The sequence below is a fragment of the Oncorhynchus gorbuscha genome, linkage group LG10 (assembly GCF_021184085.1).
Source record: "Oncorhynchus gorbuscha isolate QuinsamMale2020 ecotype Even-year linkage group LG10, OgorEven_v1.0, whole genome shotgun sequence".
Classification (NCBI taxonomy): domain Eukaryota; kingdom Metazoa; phylum Chordata; class Actinopteri; order Salmoniformes; family Salmonidae; genus Oncorhynchus; species Oncorhynchus gorbuscha.
In genome coordinates this window covers 2,096,222-2,111,553 of record NC_060182.1, presented here as the reverse complement: position 1 = coordinate 2,111,553, position 15,332 = coordinate 2,096,222, and the positions used below count along the sequence as shown (strand labels likewise).

Below are 15,332 nucleotides of genomic sequence, written 5' to 3'. Positions count from 1 at the left end.
TGTGTATTTGTCACATACACGTGTTTAGCAGATGTAGCGAAGTGCTTGTGTTGTCATAAATACGTATCTGACTCTCCTACTGTAGGAGTTGGCTGGGGAGCCCCTGTAGGAGGTGGCTGGGGAGCCCCTGTAGGAGGTGGCTGGGGAGCCCCTGTAGGAGGTGGCTGGGGAGCCCCTGTAGGAGGTGGCTGGGGAGCCCCTGTAGGAGGTGGCTGGGGAGCCCCTGTAGGAGGTGGCTGGGGAGCCCCTGTGGGAGGTGGCTGGGGAGCCCCTGGGAGGTGGCTGGGGAGCCCCTGTGGGAGGTGGCTGGGGAGCCCCTGTGGGAGGTGGCTGGGGAGCCCCTGTAGGAGGTGGCTGGGGAGCCCCTGTAGGAGGTGGCTGGGGAGCCCCTGTAGGAGGTGGCTGGGGAGCCCCTGTAGGAGGTGGCTGGGGAGCCCCTGTGGGAGGTGGCTGGGGAGCCCCTGTGGGAGGTGGCTGGGGAGCCCCTGTGGGAGGTGGCTGGGGAGCCCCTGTAGGAGGTGGCCCTGTGGGAGGTGGCTGGGGAGCCCCTGTAGGAGGTGGCTGGGGAGCCCCTGTAGGAGGTGGCTGGGGAGCCCCTGTAGGAGGTGGCTGGGGAGCCCCTGTAGGAGGTGGCTGGGGAGCCCCTGTAGGAGGTGGCTGGGGAGCCCCTGTATATGCTTGTGTTGTCATAAATACGTGTGTATCTGACTCTCCTACTGTGTGCCCCTGTAGGAGGTGGCTGGGGAGCCTCTGTATATGCTGTACAGAGCCATCAAGTACCAGGTGGATAAGGGACCAGTAGACGCTGTGACGGGGAAGGCCAAGCGCACCCTGAACGACAGCCATCTACTGAGAGAGGACATCGACTACTGCTCCATCGTACGTCTCTCGTTACATCATCAGAAATACATCTTCTTCTTTTGAACCGTTTCCAAATACATCTGTTGTGGCTGGAAGAGAGAAGTCACTCCACTTCGTATGAAGATGTCTGAGTCCACCTTAAATCCACTGATACACTTCAGCTGCATTTGAAATGGTACCTTATTCCCTATATAGTGTAGACCATAGGGCTCTGGTCTAAAGTAGTGCACTATGTAGGGAATAGGGCTCTGGTCTAAAGTAGTGCACTATGTAGGGAATAGCGTGCCGTAGGGCTCTGGTCTAAAGTAGTGCACTATATAGGGAATAGGGTGCCATAGGGCTCTGGTCTAAAGTAGTGCACTATATAGGGAATAGGGCTCTGGTCTAAAGTAGTGCACTATGTAGGGAATAGCGTGCCGTAGGGCACTGGTCTAAAGTAGTGCACTATATGGGGAATAGGGCTCTGGTCTAAAGTAGTGCACTATATAGGGAATAGGGCTCTGGTCTAAAGTAGTGCACTATGTAGGGAATAGCGTGCCGTAGGGCACTGATCTAAAGTAGTGCACTATATAGGGTATAAGGTGCCGTAGGGCTCTGGTCTAAAGTAGTGCAGAATATATATTCCCACCTTGTCATCTACAAAATAGCTTCCAACACTCTATTCAGCAAACTGGATGCAGTCTATCACAGTGCCATCCGTTTTGTCACTAAAGCACCTTATACCACCCACCACTGCGACTTGTATGCTCTAGTCGGCTGGCCCTCGCTACATATTCGTCGCCAGACCCACTGGCTCCAGGTCATCTACAAGTCCATGCTAGGTAAAGCTCCGCCTTATCTCAGTTCACTGGTCACGATGGCAACACCCATCCGTAGCACGCGCTCCAGCAGGTGTATCTCACTGATCATCCCTAAAGCCAACACCTCATTCGGCCGCCTTTCGTTCCAGTTCTCTGCTGCCTGTGACTGGAACGAATTGCAAAAATCGCTGAAGTTGGAGACTTTTATCTCCCTCACCAACTTCAAACATCAGCTAGCTGAGCAGCTAACCGATCGCTGCAGCTATACATAGTCTATTGGTAAATAGCCCACCCATTTTTACCTACCTCATCCCCATACTGTTTTTATTTATTTACTTTTCTGCTCTTTTGCACACCAATATCTCTACCTGTACATGACCATCTGATCATTTATCACTCCAGTGTTAATCTGCAATATTGTAATTATTCGCCTACCTCATGCCTTTTGCACACATTGTATATAGACTCCCCTTTTTTCTCTGTGTTATTGACTTGTTAATTGTTTACTCCATGTGTAACTCTGTGTTGTCTGTTCACACTGCTATGCTTTATCTTGGCCAGGTCGCAGTTGCAAATGAGAACGTGTTCTCAACTAGCCTACCTGGTTAAATAAAGGTGTTCTCAACTAGCCTACCTGGTTAAATAAAGGTGTTCTCAACTAGTCTACCTGGTTAAATAAAAGTGTTCTCAACTAGTCTACCTGGTTAAATAAAGGTGTTCTCAACTAGTCTACCTGGTTAAATAAAGGTGTTCTCAACTAGTCTACCTGGTTAAATAAAGGTGTTCTCAACTAGCCTACCTGGTTAAATAAAGGTGTTCTCAACTAGCCTACCTGGTTAAATAAAGGTGTTCTCAACTAGCCTACCTGGTTAAATAAAGGTGTTCTCAACTAGCCTACCTGGTTAAATAAAGGTGTTCTCAACTAGCCTACCTGGTTAAATAAAGGTGTTCTCAACTAGCCTACCTGGTTAAATAAAGGTGTTCTCAACTAGCCTACCTGGTTAAATAAAGGTGTTCTCAACTAGCCTACCTGGTTAAATAAAGGTGTTCTCAACTAGCCTACCTGGTTAAATAAAGGTGTTCTCAACTAGCCTACCTGGTTAAATAAAGGTGTTCTCAACTAGCCTACCTGGTTAAATAAAGGTGTTCTCAACTAGCCTACCTGGTTAAATAAAGGTGTTCTCAACTAGCCTACCTGGTTAAATAAAGGTGAAATAAAAGAAAAAATAAATATAGTGTAGACCCATATAGACCATAAGGCTCTGGTCTAAAGTAGTGCACTATATAGGGAATAGGGTTCCGTAGGGCTCTGGTCTAAAGTAGTGCACTATATAGGGAATAGGGTTCCATAGGGCTCTGGTCTAAAGTAGTGCACTATATAGGGAATAGGGTTCTATAGGGCCCTGGTCTAAAGTAGTGCACTATATAGGAAATAGGGTTCTATAGGGCTCTGGTCTAAAGTAGTGCACTATATAGGGAATAGGGAGCCATAGGGCTCTGGTCTAAAGTAGTGCACTATATAGGGAATAGGGTTCCATTTCACACACTACCCTCTCTCTATCTAACTCTTTACTACTATCTCCTCTGTCTGGTCAGACTCTGGTGGTGAAGGTTTGTTTGTGTGTTGACATCGTCCCCCCTCCTCTCTCCTCTGGTCAGACTCTGGTGGTGAAGAGTGGTGTGGAGGTGCAGAGTGGTGTGGAGGTGCAGCTGTGTCCCGTCAAGGTGTTGGACACCGACACCATCACACAGGTCAAAGACAAGATCCTAGACCAGATCTATAAAGGAGCTCCCTTCTCACAGAGACCTGCTGCAGACTCACTAGACCTTGGTAAGGACCAGAGTCCCGGGTAAGGACCAGAGTCCCGGGTAAGGACCAGAGTCCCGGGTAAGGACCAGAGTCCCGGGTAAGGACCAGAGTCCCGGGTAAGGACCAGAGTCCCGGGTAAGGACCAGAGTCCCGGTCCCGGGTAAGGAACAAGGACCGAGGCCCGGGTAAGGAATAGAGACCTGGGTAAGGAACAGAGTCCCGGGTAAGGAACAGGGAATAGTTGTCTATGGCTATTGTTACCTCAATGAATATAATAGCAAAACTCTACTAATGAATTCGATGTTTTAATTGGTGGTCAACGTGGCGTTTTAATTGATGGTCAACGTGGCGTTTTAATTGATGGTCAACGTGATGTTTTAATTGGTGGTCAATGTGATGTTTTAATTGGTGGTCAACGTGGCGTTTTAATTGGTGGTCAACGTGATGTTTTAATTGGTGGTCAACGTGATGTTTTAATTGGTGGTCAATGTGATGTTTTAATTAGTGGTCAACGTGATGTTTTAATTAGTGGTCAACGTGATGTTTTAATTGGTGGTCAACGTCATGTTTTAATTGGTGGTCAACGTCATGTTTTAATTGGTGGTCAACGTCATGTTTTAATTGGTGGTCAACGTGATGTTTTAATTGGTGGTCAACGTGATGTTTTAATTGGTGGTCAACGTCATGTTTTAATTGGTCGTCAACGTGATGTTTTAATTGGTGGTCAACGTGGCGTTTTAATTGGTGGTCAACACACCAGTTCTGGTTTCCAGAACCTTTAGTAAGAAATACTGAACCCAGTTAGCTTGTAAAGCACCATTCATACAAGGTGAGATCTGGGTATGTGACGGAGATGGTTGTATGAACCAGGCTCAGGGCTAACTTGCCCGAGACTTGAAGAATCGCGTTAGCTCCCAAAGCTAATTACTAGGCTTGAGCTTACCGGGCTAGCACGGTCTTGTAACATTCAGGTAACCAGGGTTCAAACACAGGCATTCTGTCCTGAGGATGTTTTCGTCACTGATATGAGGTGAATGTGATTTTTGTCGTCAGAATGGAGATCGGGGCAGGCGGGTCACCTGACTCTGTCAGACGATGACGTCACAGCAGTCGTCCAGGGACGCTGGAAGAAACTGAACACTCTGCAGCACTACAAGGTACCACACACACACACAACCCCTACACACACACACACAACCCCTACACACACACAACCCCTACACACAAATAAAATAAAATAAAATGTATTTATATAGCCCTTCGTACATCAGCTGATATCTCAAAGTGCTGTACAGAAACCCAGCCTAAAACCCCAAACAGCAAGCAATGCATGTGTAGAAGCACGGTGGCTAGGAAAAACTCCCTAGAAAGGCCAAAACCTAGGAAGAAACCTAGAGAGGAACCAGGCTATGTGGGGTGGCCAGTCCTCTTCTGGCTGTGCCGGGTGGAGATTATAACAGAACATGGCCAAGATGTTCAAATGTTCATAAATGACCAGCATGGCCGAATAATAATAAGGCAGAACAGTTGAAACTGGAGCAGCAGCACGGCTAGGTGGACTGGGGACAGCAAGGAGTCATCATGTCAGGTAGTCCTGGGGCATGGTCCTAGGGCTCAGGTCCTCTGAGAGAGAGAGAAAGAAAGAGAGAAGTACTCCAGATATAACAAACTGACCCTAGCCCCCCGACACATAAACTACTGCAGCATAAATACTGGAGGCTGAGACAGGAGGGGTCAGGAGACACTGTGGCCCCATCTGAGGACACCCCCGGACAGGGCCAAACAGGAAGGATATAACCCCACCCACTTTGCCAAAGCACAGCCCCCACATCACTAGAGGGATATCTTCAACCACCAACTTACCATCCTGAGACAAGGCTGAGTATAGCCCACAAAGATCTCCGCCACGGCACAACCCAAGGGGGGGCGCCAACCCAGACGCACCCCCTCCAGGGACGGTATGAGAGAGCCCCAGTAAGCCAGTGACTCAGCCCCTGTAATAGGGTTAGAGGCAGAGAATCCCAGTGGAAAGAGGGGAACCGGCCAGGCAGAGGCAGCAAGGGCGGTTCGTTGCTCCAGTGCCTTTCCGTTCACCTTCCCACTCCTGGGCCAGACTACACTCAATCATAGGACCTACTGAAGAGATGAGTCTTCAGTAAAGACTTAAAGGTTGAGACCGAGTCTGCGTCTCTGACATGGGTAGGCAGACCGTTCCATAAAAATGGAGCTCTATGGGAGAAAGCCCTGCCTCCAGCTGTTTGCTTAGACATTCTAGGGATAATAAGGAGGTCTGCGTCTTGTGACCAAATCAGAGAGATAGGTAGGAGCAAGCCCATGTAATGCTTTGTAGGTTAGCAGTAAAACCTTGAAATCAGCCCTTGCTTTGACAGGAAGCCAGTGTAGAGAGGCTAGCACTGGAGTAATATGTGTCACACACACACACACACACACACACACACACACACACACACACACACACACACACACACACACACACACACACACACACACACACACACACACAACCCCGACACACACACACACACACACACAACCCCGACACACACACACACACACTAACACAACCCCGACACACACACACACACACACACACACACAACCCCTACACACACACACACACACACACGACCCCTACACACACACACACACACACACAACCCTACACACAACCCCTACACACACGCACACACACACACACACGCACACACACAACACACACACACGCACACACACACACACACACACACACACACACACACACACACACACACACACACACACACACACACACACACACACACACACACACACACACAACCCTGACACACACACACACACACACAACCCTGACACACACACACACACACACACAACCCTGACACACACACACACACACACACCCTGACACACACACACACACACACAACCCACACACACACACACACACACACACACACACACACACACACACACACACATCACACACACACACACACACACATACGATCCCGACACACACATACACACACACGCGACCCCCACACACACGCGGCCCCCACAAACACTGATGAGATCTGCTAAAGTAATTGTTTTCTCTCCTCAGGTGCCAGACGGAGCGACCGTGGCTCTGATCCCCAGATCAGCTGTCGTCATGGGGATACCCCAGGTCTACCAGACTGGAGAGAGTAAACACTGTTATACTACTGTTGTACTACTGTAGAACCTGTTATACTACTATAGAACCTGTCATCATGGGGATACCCCAGGTCTACCAGACTGGAGAGAGTAAACACTGTTATACTACTGTTATACTACTATAGAACCTGTCATCATGGGGATACCCCAGGTCTACCAGACTGGAGAGAGTAAACACTGTTATACTACTGTTATACTACTATAGAACCTGTTATACTACTATAGAACCTGTTATACTACTATAGAACCTGTTATACTACTATAGAACCTGTTACCTAGAACCTAAGTTATACTACTGTTATACTACTATAGAACCTGTCATCATGGGGATACCCCAGGTCTACCAGACTGGAGAGAGTAAACACTGTTATACTACTGTTATACTACTATAGAACCTGTTATACTACTGTAGAACCTGTTATACTACTGTTATACTACTATAGAACCTGTTATACTACTATAGAACCTGTTATACTACTGTTATACTACTATAGAACCTGTTATACTACTATAGAACCTGTTATACTACTATAGAACCTGTTATACTACTGTAGAACCTGTTATTATAGAACCTGTTATACTACTGTATAACCTGTTATTATAGAACCTGTTATACTACTATAGAACCTGTCATCATGGGGATACCCCAGGTCTACCAGACTAGAGAGAGTAAACACTGTTATACTACTGTTATACTACTATAGAACCTGTTATACTACTATAGAACCTGTTATACTACTGTTATACTACTATAGAACCTGTTATACTACTGTTATACTACTATAGAACCTGTTATACTACTATAAAACCTGTTTTACTACTATAGAACCTGTTATACTACTATAGAACCTGTCGTCATGGGGATACCCCAGGTCTACCAGACTAGAGAGAGTAAACACTGTTATACTACTGTTATACTACTATAGAACCTGTTATACTACTATAGAACCTGTTATACTACTGTTATACTACTATAAAACCTGTTTTACTACTATAGAACCTGTTATACTACTATAGAACCTGTCGTCATGGGGATACCCCAGGTCTACCAGACTGGAGAGAGTAAACACTGTTATACTACTGTTATACTACTATAGAACCTGTTATACTACTATAGAACCTGTTATACTACTATAGAACCTGTTATACTACTGTAGAACCTGTTATTATAGAACCTGTTATACTACTATAGAACCTGTCATCATGGGGATACCCCAGGTCTACCAGACTAGAGAGAGTAAACACTGTTATACTACTGTTATACTACTATAGAACCTGTTATACTACTTTAGAACCTGTTTATACTATAGAACCTGTTATACTACTATAAAACCTGTTTTACTACTATAGAACCTGTTATACTACTATAGAACCTGTCGTCATGGGGATACCCCAGGTCTACCAGACTGGAGAGAGTAAACACTGTTATACTACTGTTATACTACTATAGAACCTGTTATACTACTGTAGAACCTGTTATACTACTGTTATACTACTATAGAACCTGTTATACTACTATAGAACCTGTTATACTACTGTTATACTACTATAGAACCTGTTATACTACTATAGAACCTGTTATACTACTGTTATACTACTATAGAACCTGTTTTACTACTATAGAACCTGTTATACTACTATAGAACCTGTTATACTACTGTTATACTACTATAGAACCTGTTTTACTACTATATAACCTGTTATACTACTATAGAACCTGTCATCATGGGGATACCCCAGGTCTACCAGACTGGAGAGAGTAAACACTGTTATACTACTGTTATACTACTATAGAACCTGTTATACTACTATAGAACCTGTTATACTACTATATAACCTGTTATACTACTATAGAACCTGTTATACTACTGTTATACTACTATAGAACCTGTTATACTACTATAGAACCTGTTATACTACTATAGAACCTGTTATACTACTATAGAACCTGTTATACTACTATATAACCTGTTATACTGTTATACTACTATAGAACCTGTTATACTACTGTTATACTACTGTTATACTACTATAGAACCTGTTATACTACTGTTATACTACTGTTATACTACTGTTATACTACTATAGAACCTGTTATACTAGTATAGAACCTGTTATACTACTGTTATACTACTGTTATACTACTGTTATACTACTATAGAACCTGTTATACTACTATAGAACCTGTTATACTACTATAGAACCTGTTATACTACTGTAGAACCTGTTATACTACTGTTATACTACTATAGAACCTGTTATACTACTATAGAACCTGTTATACTACTGTTATACTACTATAGAACCTGTTATACTACTATAGAACCTGTTATACTACTATAGAACCTGTTATACTACTATAGAACCTGTTATACTACTATACTACTATAGAACCTGTTATACTACTATAGAACCTGTTATACTACTATAGAACCTGTTATACTACTATAGAACCTGTTATACTACTATAGAACCTGTTATACTACTATAGAACCTGTTATACTACTGTAGAACCTGTTATACTACTGTTATACTACTATAGAACCTGTTATACTACTATAGAACCTGTTATACTACTATAGAACCTGTTTTACTACTATAGAACCTGTTTTACTACTATAGAACCTGTTATACTACTATAGAACCTGTCATCATGGGGATACCCCAGGTCTACCAGACTGGAGAGAGTAAACACTGTTATACTACTGTTATACTACTATAGAACCTGTTATACTACTATAGAACCTGTTATACTACTATATAACCTGTTATACTACTATAGAACCTGTTATACTACTGTTATACTACTATAGAACCTGTTATACTACTATAGAACCTGTTATACTACTATAGAACCTGTTATACTACTATAGAACATGTTATACTACTATAGAACCTGTTATACTACTATAGAACATGTTATACTACTATAGAACCTGTTATACTACTGTTATACTACTGTTATACTACTATAGAACCTGTTATACTACTGGTATACTACTATAGAACCTGTTATACTACTATAGAACCTGTTATACTACTGTTATACTACTATAGAACCTGTTATACTACTGTTATACTACTGTTATACTACTATAGAACCTGTTATACTACTATAGAACCTGTTATACTACTATAGAACCTGTTATACTACTATAGAACCTGTTATACTACTATAGAACCTGTTATACTACTGTTATACTACTATAGAACCTGTTATACTACTATAGAACCTGTTATACTACTATAGAACCTGTTATACTACTATAGAACCTGTTATACTAGTATAGAACCTGTTATACTACTGTTATACTACTGTTATACTACTGTTATACTACTATAGAACCTGTTATACTACTATAGAACCTGTTATACTACTATAAAACCTGTTTTACTACTATAGAACCTGTTATACTACTATAGAACCTGTCGTCATGGGGATACCCCAGGTCTACCAGACTGGAGAGAGTAAACACTGTTATACTACTGTTATACTACTATAGAACCTGTTATACTACTGTAGAACCTGTTATACTACTGTTATACTACTATAGAACCTGTTATACTACTATAGAACCTGTTATACTACTGTTATACTACTATAGAACCTGTTATACTACTATAGAACCTGTTATACTACTGTTATACTACTATAGAACCTGTTTTACTACTATAGAACCTGTTATACTACTATAGAACCTGTTATACTACTGTTATACTACTATAGAACCTGTTTTACTACTATAGAACCTGTTATACTACTATAGAACCTGTCATCATGGGGATACCCCAGGTCTACCAGACTGGAGAGAGTAAACACTGTTATACTACTGTTATACTACTATAGAACCTGTTATACTACTATAGAACCTGTTATACTACTATATAACCTGTTATACTACTATAGAACCTGTTATACTACTGTTATACTACTATAGAACCTGTTATACTACTATAGAACCTGTTATACTACTATAGAACCTGTTATACTACTATAGAACCTGTTATACTACTATAGAACCTGTTATACTACTATAGAACCTGTTATACTACTGTTATACTACTATAGAACCTGTTATACTACTATAGAACCTGTTATACTACTGTTATACTACTATAGAACCTGTTTTACTACTATAGAACCTGTTATACTACTATAGAACCTGTTATACTACTGTTATACTACTATAGAACCTGTTTTACTACTATAGAACCTGTTATACTACTATAGAACCTGTCATCATGGGGATACCCCAGGTCTACCAGACTGGAGAGAGTAAACACTGTTATACTACTGTTATACTACTATAGAACCTGTTATACTACTATAGAACCTGTTATACTACTATATAACCTGTTATACTACTATAGAACCTGTTATACTACTGTTATACTACTATAGAACCTGTTATACTACTATAGAACCTGTTATACTACTATAGAACCTGTTATACTACTATAGAACCTGTTATACTACTATAGAACCTGTTATACTACTATAGAACCTGTTATACTACTATAGAACCTGTTATACTACTGTTATACTACTGTTATACTACTGTTATACTACTATAGAACCTGTTATACTACTATAGAACCTGTTATACTACTGTTATACTACTATAGAACCTGTTATACTACTGTTATACTACTGTTATACTACTGTTATACTACTATAGAACCTGTTATACTACTGTTATACTACTGTTATACTACTATAGAACCTGTTATACTACTATAGAACCGGTTATACTAGTATAGAACCTGTTATACTACTGTTATACTACTGTTATACTACTGTTATACTACTATAGAACCTGTTATACTACTATAGAACCTGTTATACTACTATAGAACCTGTTATACTACTGTAGAACCTGTTATACTACTGTTATACTACTATAGAACCTGTTATACTACTATAGAACCTGTTATACTACTGTTATACTACTATAGAACCTGTTATACTACTATAGAACCTGTTATACTACTATAGAACCTGTTATACTACTATAGAACCTGTTATACTACTATAGAACCTGTTATACTACTATAGAACCTGTTATACTACTATAGAACCTGTTATACTACTATAGAACCTGTTATACTACTATAGAACCTGTTATACTACTATAGAACCTGTTTTACTACTATAGAACCTGTTATACTACTATAGAACCTGTCATCATGGGGATACCCCAGGTCTACCAGACTGGAGAGAGTAAACACTGTTATACTACTGTTATACTACTATAGAACCTGTTATACTACTATAGAACCTGTTATACTACTATATAACCTGTTATACTACTATAGAACCTGTTATACTACTATAGAACCTGTCATCATGGGGATACCCCAGGTCTACCAGACTGGAGAGAGTAAACACTGTTATACTACTGTTGTACTACTGTAGAACCTGTTATACTACTATAGAACCTGTCATCATGGGGATACCCCAGGTCTACCAGACTGGAGAGAGTAAACACTGTTATACTACTGTTATACTACTATAGAACCTGTTATACTACTATAGAACCTGTTATACTACTGTTATACTACTATAGAACCTGTCATCATGGGGATACCCCAGGTCTACCAGACTGGAGAGAGTAAACACTGTTATACTACTGTTATACTACTATAGAACCTGTTATACTACTGTAGAACCTGTTATACTACTGTTATACTACTATAGAACCTGTTATACTACTATAGAACCTGTTATACTACTGTTATACTACTATAGAACCTGTTATACTACTATAGAACCTGTTATACTACTATAGAACCTGTTATACTACTGTAGAACCTGTTATTATAGAACCTGTTATACTACTGTATAACCTGTTATTATAGAACCTGTTATACTACTATAGAACCTGTCATCATGGGGATACCCCAGGTCTACCAGACTAGAGAGAGTAAACACTGTTATACTACTGTTATACTACTATAGAACCTGTTATACTACTATAGAACCTGTTATACTACTGTTATACTACTATAGAACCTGTTATACTACTGTTATACTACTATAGAACCTGTTATACTACTATAAAACCTGTTTTACTACTATAGAACCTGTTATACTACTATAGAACCTGTTATACTACTATAGAACCTGTCGTCATGGGGATACCCCAGGTCTACCAGACTGGAGAGAGTAAACACTGTTATACTACTGTTATACTACTATAGAACCTGTTATACTACTATAGAACCTGTTATACTACTATAGAACCTGTTATACTACTGTAGAACCTGTTATTATAGAACCTGTTATACTACTATAGAACCTGTCATCATGGGGATACCCCAGGTCTACCAGACTAGAGAGAGTAAACACTGTTATACTACTGTTATACTACTATAGAACCTGTTATACTACTATAGAACCTGTTATACTACTATAGAACCTGTTATACTACTATAAAACCTGTTTTACTACTATAGAACCTGTTATACTACTATAGAACCTGTCGTCATGGGGATACCCCAGGTCTACCAGACTGGAGAGAGTAAACACTGTTATACTACTGTTATACTACTATAGAACCTGTTATACTACTGTAGAACCTGTTATACTACTGTTATACTACTATAGAACCTGTTATACTACTATAGAACCTGTTATACTACTGTTATACTACTATAGAACCTGTTATACTACTATAGAACCTGTTATACTACTGTTATACTACTATAGAACCTGTTTTACTACTATAGAACCTGTTATACTACTATAGAACCTGTTATACTACTGTTATACTACTATAGAACCTGTTTTACTACTATAGAACCTGTTATACTACTATAGAACCTGTCATCATGGGGATACCCCAGGTCTACCAGACTGGAGAGAGTAAACACTGTTATACTACTGTTATACTACTATAGAACCTGTTATACTACTATAGAACCTGTTATACTACTATATAACCTGTTATACTACTATAGAACCTGTTATACTACTGTTATACTACTATAGAACCTGTTATACTACTATAGAACCTGTTATACTACTATAGAACCTGTTATACTACTATAGAACCTGTTATACTACTGTTATACTACTATAGAACCTGTTATACTACTATAGAACCTGTTATACTACTGTTATACTACTATAGAACCTGTTTTACTACTATAGAACCTGTTATACTACTATAGAACCTGTTATACTACTGTTATACTACTATAGAACCTGTTTTACTACTATAGAACCTGTTATACTACTATAGAACCTGTCATCATGGGGATACCCCAGGTCTACCAGACTGGAGAGAGTAAACACTGTTATACTACTGTTATACTACTATAGAACCTGTTATACTACTATAGAACCTGTTATACTACTATATAACCTGTTATACTACTATAGAACCTGTTATACTACTGTTATACTACTATAGAACCTGTTATACTACTATAGAACCTGTTATACTACTATAGAACCTGTTATACTACTATAGAACCTGTTATACTACTATAGAACCTGTTATACTACTGTTATACTACTGTTATACTACTGTTATACTACTATAGAACCTGTTATACTACTGGTATACTACTATAGAACCTGTTATACTACTATAGAACCTGTTATACTACTGTTATACTACTATAGAACCTGTTATACTACTGTTATACTACTGTTATACTACTGTTATACTACTATAGAACCTGTTATACTACTGTTATACTACTGTTATACTACTGTTATACTACTATAGAACCTGTTATACTACTATAGAACCTGTTATACTAGTATAGAACCTGTTATACTACTGTTATACTACTGTTATACTACTGTTATACTACTATAGAACCTGTTATACTACTATAGAACCTGTTATACTACTATAGAACCTGTTATACTACTATAGAACCTGTTATACTACTGTAGAACCTGTTATACTACTGTTATACTACTATAGAACCTGTTATACTACTATAGAACCTGTTATACTACTGTTATACTACTATAGAACCTGTTATACTACTATAGAACCTGTTATACTACTATAGAACCTGTTATACTACTATAGAACCTGTTATACTACTATAGAACCTGTTATACTACTATAGAACCTGTTATACTACTATAGAACCTGTTATACTACTATAGAACCTGTTATACTACTGTAGAACCTGTTATACTACTGTTATACTACTATAGAACCTGTTATACTACTATAGAACCTGTTATACTACTATAGAACCTGTTATACTACTATAGAACCTGTTTTACTACTATAGAACCTGTTATACTACTATAGAACCTGTCATCATGGGGATACCCCAGGTCTACCAGACTGGAGAGAGTAAACACTGTTATACTACTGTTATACTACTATAGAACCTGTTATACTACTATAGAACCTGTTATACTACTATAGAACCTGTTATACTACTATATAACCTGTTATACTACTATAGAACCTGTTATACTACTGTTATACTACTATAGAACCTGTTATACTACTATAGAACCTGTTATACTACTATAGAACCTGTTATACTACTATAGAACCTGTTATACTACTGTTATACTACTGTTATACTACTATAGAACCTGTTATACTACTGGTATACTACTATAGAACCTGTTATACTACTATAGAACCTATTATACTACTGTT

At 39.7% G+C, this 15,332-nt stretch overlaps 1 protein-coding gene across 1 annotated transcript in view; it reads left to right on the top strand.

Moving 5' to 3' along the window:
• LOC124045389 (plexin-B3-like) overlaps positions 1–15,332 on the top strand; it is a 623,492-nt gene that overhangs the window by 576,178 nt on the left and 31,982 nt on the right. Inside the window, exons 26-29 of the mRNA XM_046364685.1 lie at positions 733–879; positions 3,321–3,492; positions 4,525–4,628; positions 6,596–6,677. Coding sequence (XP_046220641.1) covers positions 733–879; positions 3,321–3,492; positions 4,525–4,628; positions 6,596–6,677 — 505 coding nt within the window. The remainder of the gene's footprint in view (positions 1–732; positions 880–3,320; positions 3,493–4,524; positions 4,629–6,595; positions 6,678–15,332) is intronic.